This window comes from Schistocerca americana, chromosome 2 (genome assembly GCF_021461395.2).
Source record: "Schistocerca americana isolate TAMUIC-IGC-003095 chromosome 2, iqSchAmer2.1, whole genome shotgun sequence".
In the NCBI taxonomy this organism is placed as follows: Eukaryota; Metazoa; Arthropoda; class Insecta; order Orthoptera; family Acrididae; genus Schistocerca; species Schistocerca americana.
This window is the reverse complement of record NC_060120.1, coordinates 887925357-887949024: the sequence shown is the minus strand read 5'-3', so window position 1 is coordinate 887949024 and position 23668 is coordinate 887925357. Positions and strand designations below refer to the sequence as shown.

Sequence of the window (23668 nt, the reverse complement as noted above, 5' to 3'; positions counted from 1 at the left end):
TCCAAACACGGCTACACTCCATACAAATACTTTCAGAAACGACTTCCTGACACTTAAATCTATACTCGATGTTAATAAATTTCTCTTCTTCAGAAACGCTTTCCTTGCCATTGCCAGTCTACATTTTATATTTTATATCCTCTCTACTTCGACCATCATCAGTTGTTTTGCTCCCCAAATAGCAATACACCTTACTACTTTAACTGTCTCATTTACTAATCTAATTCCCTCAGCATCATCCTATTTAATTCGACTACATTCCATTATCCTCGTTTTGCTTTTGTTGATGATCATCTTATATCCTCCTTCCAAGACACTATCCATTCCGTTCAACTGCTCTTCCAGGTCCTTAGCTGTCTCTGACAGAATTACAATGTCATCGGCGAGCCTCAAAGCTTTTATTTCTTCTCCATGGATTTTAATACCTACTCCGAATTTTTCTTTTGTTTCCTTCACTGCTTACTCAATACAGGGTGTTACAAAAGTGTGCGGCCAAACTTTCAGGAAACATTCCTCACACACAAATAAAGAAAAGATGTTATGTGGACAAGTGTCCGGAAACGCTTAATTTCCATGTTAGACCTCATTTTAGTTTCGTCAGTATGTACTGTACTTCCTCGATTCACCACCAGTTGGCCCAATTGAAGTAAGGTAGAACATGTGCCTTTACAAGTACGACACAACATGTGGTTCATGCACGATGGAGCTCCTGCACATTTCAGTCGAAGTGTTCGTACGCTTCTCAACAACAGATTCGGTGACCGATGGATTGGTAGAGGCGGACCAATTCCATGGCCTCCACGCTCTCCTGACCTCAACCCTCTTGACTTTCATTTTTGGGGGCATTTCAAAGCTCTTGTCTACGCAACCCCGGTACCAAATGTAGAGACTCTTCGTGCTCGTATTGTGAACGGCTGTGATACAATATGCCATTCTCCAGGGCTGCATCAGCGCATCAGGGATTCCATGCGACGGAGGGTGGATGCATGTATCCTCGCTAACGAAGGACATTTTGAACATTTCCTGCAACACAGTGTTTGAAGTCACGCTGGTATGTTCTGTTGCTGTGTGTTTCCATTCCGTGATTAATGTGATTTGTAGAGAAGTAATAAAATGAGCTCTAACACGGAAAGTAAGCGTTTCCGGACACATGTCCACATAACATATTTTCTTTCTTTGTGTGTGAGGAATGTTTTCTGAAAGTTTGGCCGTATATTTTTGTAACACCCTGTATACAGATTGAATAACATCGGGGAGAGGCTACAACTCTGTCTCACTCCCTTCCCAACCACTGCTTCCCTTTCATGTCCCTCGACCCTTATAACTGCCATCTGGTTTCTCTACAAATTGTAAATAGCTTTTCGCTCCCTGTATTTTACCCCTACCACCTTCAGAATTTGAAAGAGAATATTCCAGTCAACATTGTCAAAAGCTTCCTCTAAGTCTGCAAATGCTAGAAACGTAGGTTTGCCTTTCCTTAATCTAGCTTCTAAGATATGTCGTAGGGTCAGTATTGCCTCAAGTGTTCCAATATTTCTACGGAATCCAAACTGATCTTCCCCCAGGTCGGCTTCTATCAGTTTTTCCATTCGTCTGTAATGAATAGCTACATACCTTCTCATAATTACTTTAATCAATCTTATTTAATTTCTGGTAGGTCAGCTTAATTACTTAATTTATTTTTTTATGTTTTCAACTTGATGCGATTAGGGCCATCAGGCCGGCTCTTACATCGTACTAGGCTTTCACACATACAGTATCTAATACATCATAGTTCCCTAAGAAGTAACAAGCTTAATACGTCAACTAGTATTAAAATGATATCAGTGTCTGTGAATGGCAGTGTGAGTGAATCATGCTAACTGCGAACTAACAAATTTAATATTGGCATTACCTGTACTACTGCAGCAGCAGCCACTAATAGTGATAACAATATTAATAATGACAATTGTTATGACATGAATAACAATATGATAGTGGCAGATATGAGAAGAACTTTTATAGATCGCCGGCCGGAGAGGCCGAGCGGTTCTAGGCGCTTCAGTCTGGAACCGCGCGACTGCTACGGTCGCAGGTTCGAATCCTGCCTCGGGCATGGATGTGTGTGATGTCCTTAGGTTAGTTAGGTTTAAGTAGTTTTAAGTTCTAGGGGACTGATGACCTCAGCAGTTAAGTCCCATAGTGCTCAGAACCATTTGAACCATTTTATAGATCTAGAAATCAGATGTTTTCTTCTATAGCGAGTTGGAGGTAAAGGCAATTTACGGAGAGTACACTGGCTAAGAATACTGGGAAATGAGGAAGATCATACTGGAAAGAGGGATGTACAAGGGCAATGAGTAGGTACAAGGACAATTGCAAACTTACTGTCGTTTTAATAGAAATGTCATTAACGATGTAGTGAGACAGAAAGGATTTTGCTCTGATGAGATCGGGTGTTTCTGCAGTGTTGTTCAGAAAAGAGCGTTGTCGAGAAAAGATATGAGGGACGGTGAATGAGGGATAGTGTTCAATGATAACACAGTAAAGAAGTCGGAGAATATGGAAATCTTTGCGCTTGTCTGCACGCAGCCGGAAGAATAGCTGAGCATATGATGGTGAAATGTGATCAAAGAGTTGAACGTCACGGATATAATGAACACAGGTGTTCATAACCAATTCCAAGCGCAGTGAGCTTTTCTGAGAATGGCCTTGCATGATAACATCACTGTAATCAATAATTGGACTTACAAATGTTCTCACAAGTTTGTTTTCCATGTCAAGAGGGAAGAGCTTTATATACATTTGTAGAGCATCAAGAGATATTTATATTTGCATCTACTACTACTCCTAGACCCTGCAGGAAAGAAATTGACATTTGTCCCATTTAAGAACAGAGGTGATGCGGATTTTATAATGCTTAATCCCACTAAATAATAAGGAATAAATATTTAAAGAAAGACATGATAGCAAAACAAGAAGTAATGATAATGATGTAGGCCAAAGCAATGAATTAAAACTTGTACCATCTCGAAGTTTCGAACCTGGGTTTCCTATTTACTACACAGATGCAGTATACATTACACCACACTGGCACTATAGATGTTACACCTCTATGTGTACCATAGTACTTCTCGCTCACTAATACACATTCCAACTCATGTAAGCAGAAGACCCGGGTTCGAATTCTGATGCTGGTACAAATTTTAGCTAATTACTTTGCCCTACATGATTATCATAGATAAGTGAGACTCAGTATGTCTCAGGAATATTAACTACATATGATTAATACATCACCTACAGGCAGGATTAACCTAATTCCGCTCATTGCGAAGGTGCTATTCCGATATCGGAGAGCCTTGGCGACAATGAAGCGAGTTTAAAAGCGGAATAGCAATGGGGTGGGGCGTGAGCTGAAATTTGTACTGGTGAGGGAGACGTACTACGGTATCCCATGCAGCTGTGGTACGAGTTGCATTCAAGTTCTAAGGCCTCCAATTTTTTTTTCTCCGGACTGGAAAGAGATAGAAACATGCGCATTGTTTTAAAATGAGGCCGTGTTCATTGTCAATACGTCCCAGCGATGGCAGCACCGTACGGCAGATGGAATTTTACCGCCAGCGGCGAGAATGAGAACTGTTTTAAATACTTAAAATGGCGACGTTTTCGTTACTAGAACAGCGTGCAATCGTTCGTTTTCTGAATTTGCGTTGTGTGAAACCAATTGAAATTCATCGACAGTTGGAGACATGTGGTGATGGAGTTATGGATGTGTCGAAAGTGCGTTCGTGGGTGCGACAGTTTAATGAAGGCAGAACATCGTGTGACAACAAACCGAAACAACCTCGGACTCACACAAGCTGGTCTGAAGACATGATCGAGAAAGTGGAGAGAATTGTTTTGGGGGATCGCCGAATGACTGTTGAACAGATCGCCTCCAGAGTTGGCATTTCTGTGGGTTCTGTGCACACAATCCTGCATGACGACCTGAAAATGCGAAAAGTGTCATCCAGGTGGGTGCCACGAATGCTGACGGACGACCACATGGCTGCCCGTGTGGCATGTTGCCAAGCAATGTTGACGCGCAACAACAGCATGAATGGGACTTTCTTTTCGTCGGTTGTGACAATGGATGAGACGTGGACGCCATTTTTCAATCCAGAAACAAAGCGCCAGTCAGCTCAATGGAAGCACAGAGATTCACCGCCACCAAAAAAATTTCGGATAACCGCCAGTGCTGAAAAAAATGATGGTGTCCATGTTCTGGGACAGTGAGGGCGTAATCCTTACCCATTGCGTTCCAAAGGGCACTACAGTAACAGGTGCATCCTACGAAAATGTTTTGAAGAACAAATTCCTTCCTGCACTGCAACATAAACGTCCGGTAAGGGCTGCACGTGTGCTGTTTCACCAAGACAACGCACCCGAACATCGAGCTAACGTTACGCAACAGTTTCTTCGTGATAACAAGTTTGAAGTGATTTCTCATGCTCCCTACTCACCTGACCTGGCTCCTAGTGACTTTTGGCTTTGTCCAACAATGAAAGACACTCTCTGTGCCGCACATTCACCAGCCGTGCTGCTATTGCCTCAGCGATTTTCCAGTGGTCAAAACAGACTCCTAAAGAAGCCTTCGCCGCTGCCATGGAATCATGGCGTCAGCGTTGTGAAAAATGTGTACGTCTGCAGGGCGATTACGTCGAGAAGTAACGCCAGTTTCATCGATTTCGGGTGAGTAGTTAATTAGAAAAAAAATCGGAGGCCTTAGAACTTGAATGCGCCTCGTATATCTGGTGCCTGTATGGTGTAATGGATTGTGGGAAAGAGACCTTTGTTCAAATCCTTTTTTGCTGTCATGTCTCTTTATACATTTATTTTCTGTCACATAGTGGGACTGAACATTCTGAAATTTCAATACCGGGACGGAGTCTGATAAGATTATCTGTGAATAGGAACTTCGCAGGATGAAGTAAATAATTTTACACAGCACAAAACGCTACTTTTATCTGGTTACCTTCTATCATTCAATCATCTTGTGCCAGTTATTTCATATGCATCCTCTTACATTTAAAGGAGCCCTTTCTATCAGTATTACAGTGACACATGTGAACTGGTTTTTCGTCTGCGTCTTCGTTGTATCCTTTTCCGTAAAGAAGAAGACAACTGAACTGTCTGTAGAGGCAGAGATATTAATTTGAATTTAATCTACGATTCGCTAACCCTGTCTCAGAAAGGCTTTTTTTAACATGATTATTAAATATTAAAAAACACATTCTATCAACTTTGGATGCGGAAAATCAGATATATTATAGACATATTGATTTCGGAAGTAGCATTTCTTATTGCTAAGTGACACAATTTGGCCTTTTATCTTCTATCATTTGATTTGCATCATCACCATGTGAAAGTTCTGAATGCAAAGGCGAAGGAGCAAGAAAGATGCATTTACTAGAACTTTTGTTTGGCAGCTGAAATGTATACCGTTGCTATACTAGTACTGATCCATTGTGCAACATGTGTAATCACGTCTTCTGCATAATATGCGTATATGGACTCGTTCAGAAATCTGGTCTAGTAACCTTAGACACTAGTCTGTTCTGGTACATTTTCACACGGAATTGCACTATTAAATCAATATTATTGCTCCGCTACTTTTACTGTACAGCTCTAAAGTCTCCATGGAGTTGGTATTTGCTTGTACTGTACAGGAAGGCTATTGTCTAGAAGCACAGTATTTAGATTTGATCTTTCGGCTGGCAGACCCAGCAGTTTGTAAGGAGACCCAGAGATAAAGTGGACCTAGAATCACGATGCAGCAAAGCATTGCCCACGAGCACAGCTCGTTGATTGGCGTAAAACAATCCTAGGAATGACTAGGGAATGACCAACCATCGTCTGGATGCTTAATCTGACGACACTTACTCAATGAACAGCCAAACCACACCACGATGGTTGATGGTGTCACCTGCAGTTGGAAGAAGGGTAGATCCAGCAATCCACGCTAGTCTATCCTGGGCAAGCCTTTTCGTTTCTGCATAGTTACTGAACCATTCAACCATTTGAACCTAATTATTGTATTCTAGCCTTGTTGTTCCTCGATAATTTTTGCCCTCATTTACCGCCATCAGCAAATTTACGATTCCTTGATGACTTAGGATGTGTCCTATCACCTGCTACCTTCTTTTAGTCAAGTTAGCCATAAATATCTTATCCCCCTCCTAATTCGACTCAGTACCTTCTCTTTAGATCTACCCATCTGATCTTCAGCATTCTTATACAGCACTTCGTTTCAAAAGATTCTAATTTCTTCTTGTCTGAACTGTTTATCATCCATGTTTCACTTCTGTATGAGATTACATCCCAGTGAAATTGCTTCAGAAAAGACTTCTTAACACATAAACTTATATTCGATGTTAACAAAATAATCTCTTTCAGAAACGTTATACTTGCTATTGGCACTTTGTACCTTGTATCCTCTCTACTCCGACTTCGTCAGTTATTTTGATGTTCAAATAGTGTCTCATTTCCTAATACAATTCTCTCAGCATTCCACGCTGTAATTCAAATATAGTCCATTAACCTCGCTTTACTTTAGTTGATCTTCATTTTACAACCGTTTTTAAAGACACTATCCATTCCGTTCACCTACTCTTCCAAGTATTTTTGTCGTCTCTGACAAACTTACCGTGGAATTGGCAGACCTCGAAGTATTTATTCCTTCTCTCTAAACATTATATCTCTTTGCAAATTTTTCCTTGGCTTCCTTCATTGGTTGCTCAATGTACAGACTGAATTACATCGGGGATGGATTACAGCCGTTTCCTACGCATTTCTCAATTATGACCTCCCTTTCTTGTCATTCCGCTCTTATAACTGGAGGCTTGTTTTTGTGGAAGTTGTAGGCAACATTTTCCCGTACAACACTAAATACAAGCAGTTTTTCTCTTATTTTCCCCCTGGCGAGAAGCTATTAAAATTCCACCCTCCACTGCGTGGAATAACCTATGCTGTATTTCGCCGTCTGTACGAATACACGGACTCACAGTGATACAATTTTGTCGAGAGTGCAGCCGCGTAAATAGGGCAAACATCCACGAACTTTTGCACGATTGTTCTTCGGCCAGTTGTCTGACGCTGTCGTGTTTCAGTACTTGGAAAAGCATTTTCTGTATTTCGTAAGAACTCTCTCTCAAACACGTTATTACTAATTAACATCTGGTCGGTGCTGCCGTCCTAGAATAAAAAACCTAAACTTCTCCTGAACAGGCCATGAAGACCCAACGGTACCGACCGGCCGCCATGTCATCCTCATCACAGGCGTCACTGGATGCGGACCAGTACACCTTTCTCCCGGCCGTACGTCAGTTTCAGAGACCGGAGCTTCTAATTCTCAATCAAGTAATCAAGTAGCTCCTCGGTATGCCTCACAAGGGTTGAGTGCACCCCGCTTGCCAACAGCGCTAGGCAGACCGGATGTTCACCCATCCAATTTCTAGCCCAGCCCGACAGCGCTTAACTTCGGTGATCTGTCGGGAACCGGTGTTACCACTGCGGCAAGGCCGGTGGCGTCGTCCCAGAATGTATTTACTTTTATGGCTTGTTTCCCAGTTGCAAACCTCATGTTGTATTTCTTTGCGGTTGTGTAAATGCGCAAGGTTCCGCGGTTACTGGTAATATCATAGTATTCTTGTGGGTGTACCACCGCGTCGCCTCGTAAAATATTAATAAGCTAAAATACTGAAATATCCGACGTTTCGGCCATGTTACAGCGGCCTTCCTCAGGGCATAGTCGTAGGATATTTTAATATTTAAACATTTTAGTATTTTATACTGTGACGTACTAGTATACTCAAAAGAATTTCACGGTAATTCACGGCGGCAGCTCTTCTTTGTCACACTGCCAAGATTGGCTCTGAGCACTTCCATTCGCCCGGCAGAATAACAGTGTGTATGTGTGTATGTGTGTGTGTGTGTGTGTGTGTGTGTGTGTGTGTGTTATAACAGCGAAACAGGTGTAAGGCGGATCAGCCAACTTAACTTACGCTGGTTACGTTGCAGCGGATAAATAGCAACCTCGTGAGATGCCCGCCACCGTTGTACATCCACTGCTGCCCATCGAAGTCTGTCTGCAGTGTTTCGATGAAGGCCTTCGCCATCTCCTGCCCTGCTGAGCCGGGCTGTGCAGACATATGCATTGCACTGTTGGCAACCGTTCTGTTGTCCTCCGCTCCAGCCCAGTCTTCACCCAACTCAGACAGGTTCCTGTGCAGTAAATTTCAAAATCAGCTCGCTAATGATTCAAAGCCGGATTAAAATGTTTCAAATTTGTATGAAAATCTCTAAAATTTCTTACCAGATATATTTCAAATTTTCACATGATACTCTGATAAGGATTATAACAGATATATATATATTTTTTTAAACAGTAAGTTACGATCTTTCCACCAAAACCGTCTGCGAGAAAGAAAACGCTGTGCCATACTGTAAAAAATAACCTATTGTTTTCTCTTTTTTCCTCGCAGTCAGTTTTAACTGTGATAGCAGGGTTCTTAAACCATTAGACGAATTATTGCTATTGTACATGTCATTTTAAACAAATATTGCATATACAACACTGTGCTGTTTTGTTTTCTTTCTCGCAATCGGTTTGGCCAGAAAACCTGTATTAGAAAAGTTGTATTTATGGCTCAGACTTTTGATTAAAATACTACTACGCAATCAGAATCATTCGATACTTGGCAATGCCACACGTTCGTCACTTAAGCTACTATGCTCACAGACGGGCAACTGGAGATGTTTCTCTCGTACCACATATACCAACAAGCGAGTTTCCCAATTCACTTTAAGTGAATCATTGTTTTCCAAACACTAACCCAGAAACTAAAACTATATGCTGTTAGGACGTAAGTTATACATTTCTAAACAACAAATTACACGCAACATTATATATATATATATATATATATATATATATATATATATAGAGAGAGAGAGAGAGAGAGAGAGAGAGAGAGAGAGGGAGAGAGAGAGAGAGAGAGAGAGAGAGACAGAGAGAGAGAGTGGTGCATTGATCGTGACCGGGCCAAATATCTCAAGATATAAGCATCAAACGAAAAAACTACAAAGAACGAAACGACACTCGTCTAGCTTGATGGGGGAAACCAGATGGCGCTACGGTTGACCCGCTAGATGGCGCTGCCATAGGTCAAACGGATATCAACTGCGTTTCTTTCAAGTAGGAACCCTCATTTTTTATTACATATTCGTGTAGTACGTAAAGAAATATGAATGCTCAAGTTCGACCACTTTTTTCGCTTTGTGATAGATGACACTGGAATAGTCACGTAACATTCCGCCAGTGAGGACGGTATTTGCTTCGTGATACATTACCCGTGTTAAAATGGACCGTTTACCAATTGCGGAAAAGGTCGATTTCGTGTTGATGTATGGCTATTGTGAGCAAAATGCCCAGCGGGCGTGTGCTACATATGCTGCACGGTATCTCGGATGACATCATCCAAGTGTCCGGACCGTTCGCCGGATAGTTACGTTATTTAAGGAAACAGGAAGTGTTCAGCCACATGTGAAACTTCAACCACGACCGGCAACAAATGATGATGCCCAAGTAGGTGTTTTAGCTGCTGTCGCGGCTAATCCGCACATCAGTAGCAGACAAACTGCGCGAGTATCGGGAATCTCAAATCGTTCGGTGTTGAGAATGCTACATAAACATCGACTGCACCCGTACATATTTCTAAGCACCAGGAATTGCATGGCGACGACTTTGAACGTCATGTAGAGTTCTACCACTGGGCACAAGAGAAATACGGGACGATGATAGATTTTTTGCACGCGTTCTATTTAGCGACGAAGCGTCATTCACCAACAGCGGTAACGTAAACCGGCATAATATGCACTATTGGGCAACGGAAAATCCACGATGGCTGCGACAAGCGGAACATCAGCGACCTTGGCGTGTTAATGTATGGTGCGGCAGTATGGGAGGAAGGATAATTGGTCCCCACTTTATCGACGGCAATCTAAATGATGCAATGTATGCTGATTTCCTACGTAATGTTCTACCGATGTTACTACAAGATGTTTCACTGCATGACAGAATGGTGATGTACCTCCAACATGATGGATGTCCGGCACATAGCTCGCGTGCGGTTGAAGCGGTATTAAACAGCATATTTCATGAAAAGTGGATTGGTCGTCGAAGCACCATACATACCATGGCTCGCACGCTCACCAGATCTGACGCCCCCGATTTCTTTCTGTGGGGAAAGTTGAAGGATATTTGCTATCGTGATCCACCTACAATGCTTGACAACATGCGTCAGCCCATTGTCAGTGCATGTGCGAACATTACGGAAGGAACCGTGCGTCTGCTACGGTCGCAGGTTCGAATCCTGCCTCGGGCATGGATGTGTGTGTTGTCCTTGGGTTAGTTAGGTTTAAGTAGGTCTAAGTTCTAGGGAACTGATGACCTCAGAAGTTAAGTCCCATAGTGGTCAGACCCATTTTGAACAGTAGCCTCTTTTCATAAGGAGACAGGAAATCGCAGACAAATTCTCTCTTTCACAACACGTCCATCCTTTGTTAGTTGAATAAGATACTACAGTCGATATTGTTACTGGCCAGAAGGCTGATAAAAGAGTAAATGTTCGCGATGTTCTAGCTATGGATAACAGAATGGCCACTGCTTTCGAAAACAAATCACTTACTGGCTTTTTACGACACGATTCATAACGAAGAAACAACTGTGGCTATAATGACAAAGCATTACAGTTGGAAAAAATAAACAAATTTATGATTCAGATAAGATATATGCTCGCTTATTAGTTATCTCACAACAACGGAATATCAATTTGTTAGACATTCTTAAATATGAACTGTCTGCAGTTCCGCTGTCATTATTTGATGAATACAGCAATAATAGCCCTGCTAAAGGAACTTGCTGTCACTAGTTCATTAGTTAATTCTCAGATGTTAAGATCATTGATCGCAATACTTTGATGTATTGTATGAAATGTGCAACTGGTTAATGCGTCTCTCCTCCACTCCATCAAGACAAATGCTATGAAAGGAGATTACGACACATTTATTGTTTTTGATCATTAAGAGACTCCATCTATAAAAAACATGAATGAGAAAGACGTCATAGTGCTTAGAGCCATCAGAGACAGACGCCTATCTGCTGGTGCTATTAAACAAATATTCCTGACATAGTCATCAGCATTACCTACGCGAAATATTGTTTTAAGCAGTATCCAAAATAAGGAACAGCTTACTGATTTTACTATGCTCCATCGAATACTGACATAATCAACTACATTTGGTGAATAAGGAGAAGTTAGTCGTTATTCGCTGACGAGGAAGCTGATGTTACACCACTTTCCTACTATGAAGAGCTTTAATGGGCATGCAGTTGACATTAAAACAAGTGCTAATAATCTGGCTGACGAGTGTAAGAATATACTTGCAGTACACAGTTTAAGAGCATGTGATTTTGTCTCTTACTCATTCCGAAAAGGCAAGGCTGTTGCATGAACCTTGTAGCAGGTACATGAAGAGTTTGACTTGGATCAACAGGCGAAATTTACATTGGTCATCATCAAATAATGACAGCTGGATATCAACTTTTTTCACTTTTGTATAATGATAGACGATGTGAATCAATGACTTAACTACGACACTAACAGCATACAACCAAAGGAGAAATCTTTTCTAATTTAAAATCACTTCCACCAACAGATAAAGTCCTGCAAAACCACATAAAACGAGCTTATTGGCAAGTCATTTACTGGAAATCAGTAGAGCAGTTGTCGTCTCGTGCAATGTCTCCGTGGAAAATGGCTCACGGACAGCCTCAACTAGAAGTAACTGCAGTTGCAAATCTTATAATTCATCTTGCACAACATACTGTAAATGTGCATAATCAGAGACACGTATGAAATTTTTTACAGCCACCAGAGGTAGCATAGACTGCATCAGTAGTGATGTTGAAGGCGATACTGACACTTTAACAGAATCTTCTGTCGGTTCTTGGTAGAACAACATTATAATAAATGAAAAGCACCAGTTTATTTTTGTTCTACAATATTGTAGAACAAAAGCAAACTGGTGATTTTCATTTATTATGATAATGACAATTTAACATGTGGACACACAAGAGGAAAATTTTGGCTGTCCCCACATAAAATGTAGCATTAAACAAGACATAGTGAAGGTAGTATTTTAATATAACTATAATCTTCTGATAAACAAAAATGTAATGTAGTTGTAAATGTAAAATTCTGAACACACAAAATCTTCAAAGCTTATTATTTACTATTAAACAATAATTATTTATTTCTCTGTATTTTTGGAACACTTCAAAATCCTAACTAAAATTACATCACAAAAAATTGCTCAATGATGCTAAAGTGGCAGCCATTAAAATTAGCGTCCTTGACTGTCCCTTTATCATATAAAGAATAGAAAAAATCTTTATACCAAATGTTACGGTTCGGATTTGAAACTGCCCGACAACCAGGGCAAGTGCGGTGAGAAGGGTAGCGTAGCTAACAATGATCTGCTAGAGATGACTACTCTGCGAAGAACTGACTACCAGTCTACTGCGAGGTTCATTACTGGAAGCTCATCACTGCTAGTGTGTGACGAAGTTTATACACTGTTTTTTCCCTCAGTGTACCTGTGTATTTTATTTAATATGCTTTCATTATGGCCGTCATTACTGCAAGCTAATATTTCTGGAATGCAAGAGCGTTTTTGTATACATCTATGCACGGCGTAAGGAAACTATGTATACCAAAGTTTTGGGAGTGTAGAAGAGATGGACTAATTTTATGTGTGAAAACGACATAGTGCGCCATTTCCGCATTGCAGGTCCGTGAAGGTTTTGATACCAGTAATGTTAAGATACAGTGTTCAAACAGCTGTTTCATGACTGTTGTTTTAGAGATGTAGCTGACATCCTAAGGATTTCTTTTAGTGTGTGTGTGGGGGGGGGGGGGGAGATGAAGCGTTTGGTGTAAGAGACATAACACATTCCAGAAGAGCTGGTTACCCGTTTGCTTGAAGCTGCAGACATTATTCACAGACGACCCCCATGTTAGATAATCATTAGCACGCAGATAGCAGCCGTACAATAATGTGAAGGAACGACACTGTCAGCAACATCTCAAAAGCAATGTTCATCACAGTTCATACACTGCGTCTGAATATCGCTAGCTGCAAAACGTAACTTTCTCCACGCACAGGAAATCCCAGGAGGTATGGCAAATATTCAGGGTATGACAGGAACGATCATTCGAAGCAAAACGGTCTGGTCGACATGTTCTCTAAAATGATTACCTTACGAGCTAGGAGCATTTGTTGAACTTCTACTGAATAAGTGGTCAAGAGCTCTTAAGGTATCCAATTTGGAGCTCATGCTTACTAGACAAGTTTTTCTTGTATTTGTCTACCTGCTCACAAAATGTGGAAAGCAAAAAGCTTCCAGTAGTAGAGTTTTGTTAAGGTATGCATTTTAGAGCCAATGTTTGGTAATCGTTTTAGCCTCGAATGATCGTTCCTCTCACATCCCTGATTACAGACCATTGCTCCTGGAACACCTTGTATTATAATATCACCATCAGGGTGGTTTTCGAAAGGGAAGATCCTGTGCAGGACAAATTTTTAACTTAAAGTCAATAATTCGCCATAGAATGTTAACCAGTAAACCGATACTAGTGTCATTTATAAATTTCAAGAAAGCATTTGACTGAATAGACAGAGACACGATAGATAAGGTCATTAGAGAATTTGGTGTTAAATCAAAACTAGCAAACATAATTCGTGAAACACTAACAGGTACAGAATCTAGAGTCAAATTTATGGGAGAAGTATCTCAGCCTTTTGAAATAAAAACTGATGTCAGACAAGGTGATGGTTTATCACCTTTTTAACTGTGTTCTAGAAAAAAATTTTAAGGATCTGGAATTCGGAGCTAAGAAATCACAAAATTGAACCAATAACTCTGGGAAGGAAAACAAATGGAATTAAGGTAAACTGCTTGGCTTTTGCGGATGATTTCGCAATACTTTCGGAAAATCTGACAGAAGCTGTTACTCAAATAAACATACTGGAAAAATTAGCAAACAGAACTGTTCTCAAAATTTCGTCTGAAAAAACAAAATTCATAACAAGTATAAAAATGCAACCAAAATACATAGAAACATAAATAGGTAAAATAGAGCAAGTAAGTAAATTTAAATATCTTGGAGAAACTATACAACAGAATGGACTAGAAAAATCTGCAATAGATGTAAGAATTAACAAAATGGAAAGAGCATATGGTTTGACCAAAAATATTTACAACAAGAAATGTATATCTAGAAAAACAAAACTAAAACACTACACCACAGTGGTACGACCAGAATGTTTATATGGATCTGAATGCAAACGATGAACTACAAGATGGACAAACTAGAGGTACTGGAAAGAAGGATTATTAGAAAAATAATGGGTGCAATGAAAACTGCAGATGGTTGGAAAATAAGAAGTAATGAGATCTACAAAAATATGGAGAAAATATCTGAAGTAATGGCCAAACGAAGATTAACCTTTTTTGGACATCTCTACGGAATGGATGGAAATAGACTAACAAAACAAATACTCTTATATTTCTGGAAGAAGAAATCGACAATAGCATTGATTACATAAGTAAGAAAAGATCTTGAAAGAAACAGCATCAAAGAATCAGAAATAGCAGAAAGAAACCGTTTAAAAAAAATAATAAATTTGGAAGGCTTTCAAGGCAGAAGAAATAAAAAATCGGGAACAACATGGACAGAAGAAAGGAAGAGACTTCATGGGGAGAAAATGAGAGAATACTGGAAAAATAGGAAACAACAACAAAGGAAGAAGAGGAACTGAAGTTGTTAACGTGATCCTAGTTGGTCAATAGGATTGTAACAAAAAAAAAAAAAAGGAAACCTCACCATGTTACTCACAATGGTGATGTGGCCATCTTAGTGTGACTCGCCTTTGTTGCCAATGTTTCAGATTATATTTGCAGAGCGAGCAGTTTTTTGACAGAGTTTCCGCCCCGTTTCACGAAAGTTCTCCATCAGTCAAGATATATCAGCCAGATGAAGTTAACGTGATTCTGCTCTACAGCCGGTTACGTTGCCATCCTTGTAGTTCGCTGGGCGGCCGCATTGCATGGCGCATATACCGCCTCTTGTGGCCTAGCTATTAAACCTACAATTCCATGGTCTCTGCCACCAAAGAGTCTTTATCCATCGATGGCAAAGATATGAATGCAGATGTCATTCTGTCGAACCTCTGTAGCTATGTGATCGCCTCCTCACCTCAGTACGACGAAGTCCAGGTCTAGGTAGAGGCCACCGTACTTCCAAAGCGCGATGACTCGCATGACGTCAGAGGCGTGGTGGACGGGCCAAGCGCTGTTGGCGAGAGCGGCGTACTCTATGAGTGTTGTGTAGAGAGGCGTGTCGCGTAGGAACTCCTCCAGCGTCACGTGGACAGCTGTGGCTCCGGCCGGCAGCGACAGCCCCCAGATGGGCGCTTCGCACGTGTGCAGCACGTAGACGGGTCGTCCAGGGTTGTGGCGCACCGCAGACTCCACGGCGCACGCCTGCCGCGGGCGCAGCCCCGTCCACGGAACGTCCTGAAAGGTACAGCGCGAGCACCTCTGTAAAAACATCGACCTGAGGCGATTCACCTACATACGAAGGCTATTCATAAATTAACGTCACACTGGCTATAGAAAAAGAAAAAAAAATTTATGTAAACCCTTACACTGACAATTTACCGGGCCAGGCTGCATAATACGAACGGCATTCAACAAGTAATGCAACATCTACATCTACATTTATACTCCGCAAGCCACCCAACGGTGTGTGGCGGAGGGCATTTTACGTGCCAATGTTCCAGTCGCGTATGGTTTGCGGGAAGAACGACTGCCATAAAGCCTCCGTGCGCGCTCGAATCTCTCTAATTTTACATTCGTGATCTCCTCGGGAGATATCAGTAGGGGGAAGCAATATATTCGATACCTCATCCAGAAACGCACCCTCTCGAAACCTGGACAGCAAACTACACCGCGATGCAGAGCACCTCTCTTGCAGAGTCTGCCACTTGAGTTTTCTAAACATCTCCGTAACGGTATCACGCTTACCAAACAACCCTGTGATGAAACGCGCCGCTCTTCTTTGGATCTTCTGTATCTCCCCTGTCAACCCGACCTGGTACGGATCCCACACTGATGAGCAATACTCAAGTATAGGTCGAACGAGTGTTTTGTAAGCCACCTCCTTTGTCAATGGACTACATTTTCTAAGGGCTCTCACAATGAATCTCAACCTGGCATTCGCCTTAACAACAATTAATTTTGTATGATCATTCCACTTCAAATCGTTCCGCACGCATACTCCCAGATATTTTACAGAAGTAACTGCTACCAGTGTTTGTTCCGCTATCATATAATCATACAATAAAGGATCCTTCTTTTTATGTATTCGCAATACGTTACATTTGTCTATGTTAAGGGTCAGTTGCCACTCCCTGCACCAAGTGCCTATCCGCTGCAGATCTTCCTGCATTTCGCTACAATTTTCTAATGCTGCAACTTCTCTGTATACTACAGCATCATCCGCTAAAAGCCGCATGGAACTTCCGACACTATTTACTAGATCATTTATATATATCGTGAAAAGCAATGGTCCCATAACACTCCCCTGTGGCACGCCAGAGGTTACTTTAACGTCTGTAGACGTCTCTCAATTGAGAACAACAGACTGTGTTCTGTTTGCTAAAAACTCTTCAATCCAGCCACAAAGCTGGTCTGATGTTCCGTAGGCACTTACTTTGTATATCAGGCGACAGTGCGGAACCGTATCGAACGCCTTCCTGAAGTCAAGGAAAATGACATCTACCTTTCTTTCTGAAAGAAGGTTGGTTATAATCAAGATTCCTTATTATTTTCGAGTTCTTTTCTACAAAACCATACTTTTCAACACAATCTCCGTTCAACGCGACGACCTTGCGCCACCTGTATGCCAGCATGGTACCATTCTACTGGTCGTCGTCGGTGCCATCGTCTTGCTGCATAAATAATCTCCCATCTACGTATTGTGTCCCAAACAGTGCATCCTCCATTGGGTAAAACTTGCTACTCTTTATGGAGTTCCATCTGGCGGCGAAAAACCCACCAAGCTCACGCCTTTGAATACCCGAACAGGGGGACGAGTCTTTTAGCATTAGCAATAGAGACGTCCAGTTCTGCAGTGATCCGTTGATCACCTCGAATGAGTGTCCGTACGTTCCAACATTGCTGGAGTCACAGCTGAGTGCGGCCGGCCGGCGCGCGAGAGATCGGGCAGCAGGTTTGAGCGACCTTGTTGCGATGATGACAGGTGCCTCGCCCAACAACTCACCGTGCTTTTGTAATTGGTAGGTCCCGTAAACATTTTGCAAGCATTTATGAATATCTGCGATGCTCTGGTTTCCCTCCAAAATAAACTCAATGACAACTCTTTGTTTGCCCGGGTTCCCGGGTTCGATTCCCGGCGGGGTCAGGGATTTTCTCTGCCTCGTGATGGCTGGGTGTTGTGTGCTGTCCTTAGGTTAGTTAGGTTTAAGTAGTTCTAAGTTCTAGGGGACTTATGACCACAGCAGTTGAGTCCCATAGTGCTCAGAGCCATTTGCACCATTTGAACTCTTTGTTTGGAACGCACCTCCGTTACAGACGTCATTTTGAAGGCTACATATAGCGCCGCCACCAATCCGAAATTCATAAAACTATATGATCTGAAGAGCAAGTATTCCACCATGTTCCACAACAAATTCTCCATTATTTCATCCGAAATTGGCCGAGGAAAAAAAAGAGTTGTATTACTTACTGAGCCGGCCCCGGTGGGCGAGCAGTTCTAGGCGCTTCGGTACGGAACCGCGGGACTGATACGGTTGCAGGTTCGAATCCTGTCTCGTGCATGGCTCTGTGTGACGTCCTTACTTTAGTTAGGTTTAAGTACACTACTGGCCATTAAAATTGCAACACCACGAAGATGACGTGCTACAGACGCTAAATTTAACCGATAGGAAGGAGATGCTGTGATATGTAAATGATTAGCTTTCCAGAGAGTTCACACAAAGTTGGCGCCGGTGGCGACACCTACAACGTGCTGACATGAGGAACGTTTCCAACCGATTTCTCATACACAAACAGCAGTTGACCGGCGTTGCCTGGTGAAACGTTGTTGTCATGCCTCGTGTAAGGAGGAGAAATGTGTACCATCACGTTTCCGAATTTGATAAAAATCGGATTGTAGCCTATCACGATTGCGGTTTACCGTATCGCGACATTGCTTCTCGCGTTAGTCGAGGTCCAATGACTGTTAGCAGAATATGGAATCAGTGGCTTCAGGAGGGTAATACGGAACGCCGGTTGGATCCCAACGGCGTCGTATCACTAGCAGTCGAGATGACAGGTATCTCATCTGCATTGCTGTAACGGATCGTGCAGCCACGTCACGATCCATGCGTCAACAGATGGGGACGTTTACAAGACAACAACCATCTGCGCGAACAGTTCGACGACGTTTGCAGCAGCATGGACTATCAGCTCGGAGACCATGGCTGCGGTTACCCTTGACGTTGCATCACACAGGGGAGCGCCTGCTATGGTCTACTCAACGACGAACCTGGGTGCACGAATGGAAAAACGTCATTTTTTCGGATGAATCCAGGTTCTGTTTATAGCATCATGATGGTGGCATCCGTGTTTGACGACATCGCGGTGAACGCGCATTGGAAGCGTGTATTCATCATCGCCATACTGGCGTATCACCCGGTGTGATGGTATGGGGTGCCATTTGTTACACGTCTACATTTCAGCAGCATAATGCACGATCGCATGTTACAGTTCCTGTACGGGCCTTTCTGGATACAGAAAATGTTCGACTGCTGCCCTGACCAGCACATTCTCCAGATCTCTCACCAATTGAAAACGTCTGGTCAATGGTGGCCGAGCAACTGGCTCGTCACAATACGCCAGTCACTACTCTTGATGAACTGTAGTATCGTGTTGAAGCTGCATGGGCAGCTGTACCTGTACACGCCATCCAAGCTCTGCTTGACTCAATGCCCAGGCGTATCAAGGCCGTTATTATGGCCAGAGGTGGTTGTTCTGGGTACTGATTTCTCAGGATCTATGCACCCAAATTGCGTGAAAATGTAATCACATATCAGTTCTAATATATTTGCCCAATGAATACTCGTTTAGCCGGCCGGAGTACCCGAGTGGTTCTAGGCGCTACAATCTGGAACCTCGCGCCCACTACGGTCGTAGGCTCGAATCCTGCCTCGGGCATGCATGTGTGTAATGTCTTTAGGTTATTTAGGTTTAAGTAGTTCTAATTTCTGGGGGACTGATGACCTCAGGAATTAAGTCCCATAGTGCTCAGAGTCATTTGAACAGTTTTACTTACTGAACTGCGCTCGTACGTATTAATTGTATTTTGCCGGATGCGAGTCAGAGAATAGATCGCGCACCGCCATGCATAAAAGAATCATTGCATCATTCCATTGCTTATTAGCTTGATGCTAAAAGAATGAAAATATATTGTCTCTGTTCTTCTTTGTCCTGTGTATATATGAGAAGTAATTTAGTGTTCGTAAGACAGCTATTTCATGACGGATGAACTGTAATTATTCTGTATCGAAAAAACCATTGGAAGAGTATAGAAACAGTAGTTCTAGTGAGAAATTGTAATTTCTAAGCATTAATTTTGATAATTAGAAATTTCCTGACTGTTAATAAGCTACGTTCTTTTTTACTTTTTCTTTTTTTCCTTTTTCCCCAAGCGTTTGTGAAGGAATACAGACTGGTAATAGTTATCAGCTCATGGTCTGGCCGAACGCGGCCTGCAATTTTGGATCAAGCTTTACACTCTGCTACTGGCTTAAAGAACGATTTAATTATTTTTACGGCGACCAAATACTGTGGACCGTTGGCTGAAAACGATGGATATACATAGCACTAACACGTACATTCCAACAGCAAGTAATATTTTGTGAGAGATATTTAAGTACATAATGGATCACCATTTACATTCAATATGGAACTTAATTGAAAATAAAATCCAAAATAATGTGCGAGAAGTACAATCAAATTAAAAAAATATTTTTATTGAAGAAGTAATGATAAAAATGCTAGTTTTTCTTTTAAAACAGTTCTCACAAATTCTGACAGAAAAAGGAAACTCGATCAGAAACTGCACTTAAATGTTGATATTAATTCTCCACACAGTGCCCATACAAATTCAAACATTTGACGTATCGTGACACCTGCTTCTTTATACCTTCGTTAAAGACTGGTGCCGCATGGTGCTTCAGTGGGTTGTTAGCATCCTTGAGCACAACGTCGGTCGTTGAGTCTGAGGACTTCATCTTGGGAAAGAGAAGAAAGTCTTTTGTGCCATGTTTGAACTCCAGGGAGAACGCTGAAATGTCTCCCAGAAAGTCTGAGTTCTCCTTCGTTCGATTCGCAGGATAGGGTGTTGCATAATCGTGAAGGAGAATTTTTTTGTGTGATCACCCGACGCTGTTTGTTTTGGACTGATCCTCGGAGTTTCGTAAAAACCTCATATAAACCTGTGATGGCACAGTAGTCTCATGCGTTACTCTCTTGAACTCTGTTGTGAAAATTCATTGACGCTCCCAAAAAATTCTAACCTTTTTTGTGAGGTTTTGACAGCTTGTGTTTATTGGGGGAAAGAGTATACTTGAACTCTTTGGACTGTTTCTTACTTACTGAGTTCACATATCGCATCCATGTTTCGTTCCTACTCACAGTTCTTTCTATCCAGAAATTCTTCGTTATTCTCACGAAAGTGAACACTTTCTCGAGTTTTGTGATCATAGGTTAAACATTTGGTACCCACCGTGCACGTAACTTGTGGTAGCGTAACATCTCAGTTACAGTGTTAAAGAAGGTTGCCCTTGAATCTGAGGCACATCTTCATAAAGTTCGGAATTTATGAACTGACGTCCCACACGCACAATTTCCAAAACAAATTTTCCAAATTCATCAGTCACATTTGAATAGATTGCGAGGTGTCTCTTGTTTAGATGGATATTTATTTTTCAATTTTACGTTTACTGAAACTCGACAGATAGCTGAAATCAATTCGCTAAATTAAGCAGTGCTGCAGAATAAGCTGGCTGTCAGCAGGAAGCCGGTTCTCACGGCCGGAGAGATATCAACTACACCATATGCCGCGATGGTGAACCATGAGAATGGAGAGGGTAACGCGAGACTTCGACCGAATGTTACTCGACAGTAAAGATGTAGGGCAACCACTAGAGTCATGGTGCGAAGCGCCGGTTTTATCTTATTATATATCAGTACTTAAAGACGTCTTTTGGCGTAACTGGTACAAGGAGCCGTACTAGGAGCCCCCGGATCATCAGGGCTTTACTGCAATATACAGTTCGTGACATCCAGTCTTACAAATTTCCTTTTTCTGACGGACACACGTCCAGATCGTCCGCTCTCAAAACTCTGTCATCTCTCTCTCCACATCCACCACTGCTGGCGGCTCACCTCCAACTGCGCAACGCTACGCGCTGTTCCCATACCACTGCCAAACACTACACAAGCGAATATTCCAGCAATGAGTCCAACCAGCCACAAACTGCACACAGCACAGTCAGTGATTTTCATACAGGGCGCTACGTGGCGTTACCAATATAAAAACCTAAACAGTCTACTTACAAATAGTAACAGCTTAGTACACTGAAGAGCCAAAGAAACTGGTACACCTGCGTAATATCGTGTAGGGCATGCAGAAGTGGCGCAAAACGACGTGGCATGATCTTGCCTAATGTATGAAGTAGTGTTGGAGGGAACTGACTCCATGAATCCTGCAGGGCTGTCCATAAATCCGTAAGAGTACGAAGGAGTGTAAATATCTTCTGAATAGCGCGTTGCAAGGCATCCCAAGTGCCAGTGTTTAAACTCAGAAGAGTGTTCCCGTTGTCACTCTGTAGAAATTCTGGACGTGTGGGGTGTCGTATTATCCTGCTGGAATTGCACAAGTCCGTCCCAAAGCACAATGGTCATGATGGATGCAGTTGATCAGACAGGATGCTTACGTATGTGTCACCTGTCAGAGTCATATCTAGATGTATCAGGGGTCCCATATCTCTCCAACTGCACTCGCCTCACACCATTCCAGAACCTCCATGGATTCATGCATTCATGAGGTTGGCTCCATACCCGTACACGTCCATCCACTCGATAGAATTTGAAACGAGACTCGTCCGAATAGGCAGCATGTTTCCAGTCATCAACAGTCCAATGTCGGTGTTGACGGGCCCAGATGAGGCGTAAAGCTTTGTGTCGTGCAGTCATCGAGGGTACACTATCATGAAACAAAAATTAAATGTGACTCAACAATAGCTCTAAGCGCTGTTTGTATAGTGTAAGTTCCCATTGCAGAAGCACGCTGTATATGTAATTTTTGTTTTTTAATTTTAATATTTTAGGTTCGGAGTATCAAAAATACAGATGAAGGCAGGGGACTTTAAAGCCCGAACATCTATATCAAAATTTGCATCGAAACGAAAGAAATTGAATAATATACTGTGTCGTTTTTAGCAAGAAGTATTAGTAAGTTATAATAACAATCGAAATCAATTAGTCTGCATGGAAAAATATTTAACTGTTACGTTGTGTCGTCTGTTCCACTTAAGGGACGGAGTGACATAAGAATTCACAGACAGGTCTTACGCAGGTTTACTGTTAATTTTGTGATTGGCAACACTGTGCCATATAATACTTACACGAAAATTAATAATAACTGGGAGATGAAGAAGCTTGTACAGGATAGAGTAGCATGGAGAGCTGCATCAAACCAGTCTCAGGACTGAAGACCACAACAACAACAATTAAAAAGCTGTTGCTTTTATTTGAAGACCCAACTCTCTGTATATGAGATCATACAACCTAGTTGACGACGAACGAGATAAGTATCAGCGCAAAACATAAAGAATATAAAGAGATATTAAAATGCAGTTTTCTGTTGTATTGAATTGGGGAGCTAGAAACGATGGAGAGGCTTCGTCCCCATCGTAGCCCTCAGTGGTTCACAAGCCCACAACAGGCTACAGCAGTCCACTCACCGCCACCCCACACCGAACCCAGGATTATTATTGTGCGGTTCGGCCCCCAGTGGAACCCTCCCTCCCTCCCTCCCCCGGAAACGTCCCACACCAGACGGTGTAACCCCAAATGTTTGCGTGGTAGAGTAATTCTGGTGTACGCGTACGTGGAGACAGTGTTTGCGCAGCAATTGCCGACGTAGTGTAACTGAGGCGGAATAAGGCGAACCAGCCCGCAATCGCCGAGGCAGATGGAAAACCGCTTTAAACACCATCCACAGACTGGCCTGCCCACCGGACCTCGACACTAATCCGCCGAACGAATTCGTGCCGGGGACCGGCACGCCTTCCCTCCCGGAAAGCAGTGCGTTAGACCGCGCGGCTAACTGGACGGGCTAAAATCCAGTTACTGTGAAAGTAAAGAAAATTTGGTTACAGCTACGTAGACTGATGAAATTTTGAATGCAGGATGACACTCTGTCATAGTACTACAACACTATGATTATAAAATTTT

General features: G+C 42.2%; 1 protein-coding gene and 1 pseudogene across 1 annotated transcript in view; both read right to left on the bottom strand.

Annotated features, from left to right (window-relative positions):
• The window catches only part of LOC124595542 (lactosylceramide 4-alpha-galactosyltransferase-like), a 119931-nt gene that overhangs the window by 2275 nt on the left and 93988 nt on the right, over positions 1-23668 (bottom strand). Inside the window, exons 3-4 of the mRNA XM_047134321.1 lie at positions 15339-15658; positions 8022-8241 (exon numbers count right to left, since the gene is read on the bottom strand). Coding sequence (XP_046990277.1) covers positions 8022-8241; positions 15339-15658 — 540 coding nt within the window. The remainder of the gene's footprint in view (positions 1-8021; positions 8242-15338; positions 15659-23668) is intronic.
• LOC124597694 lies at positions 7429-7546 on the bottom strand (annotated as a pseudogene).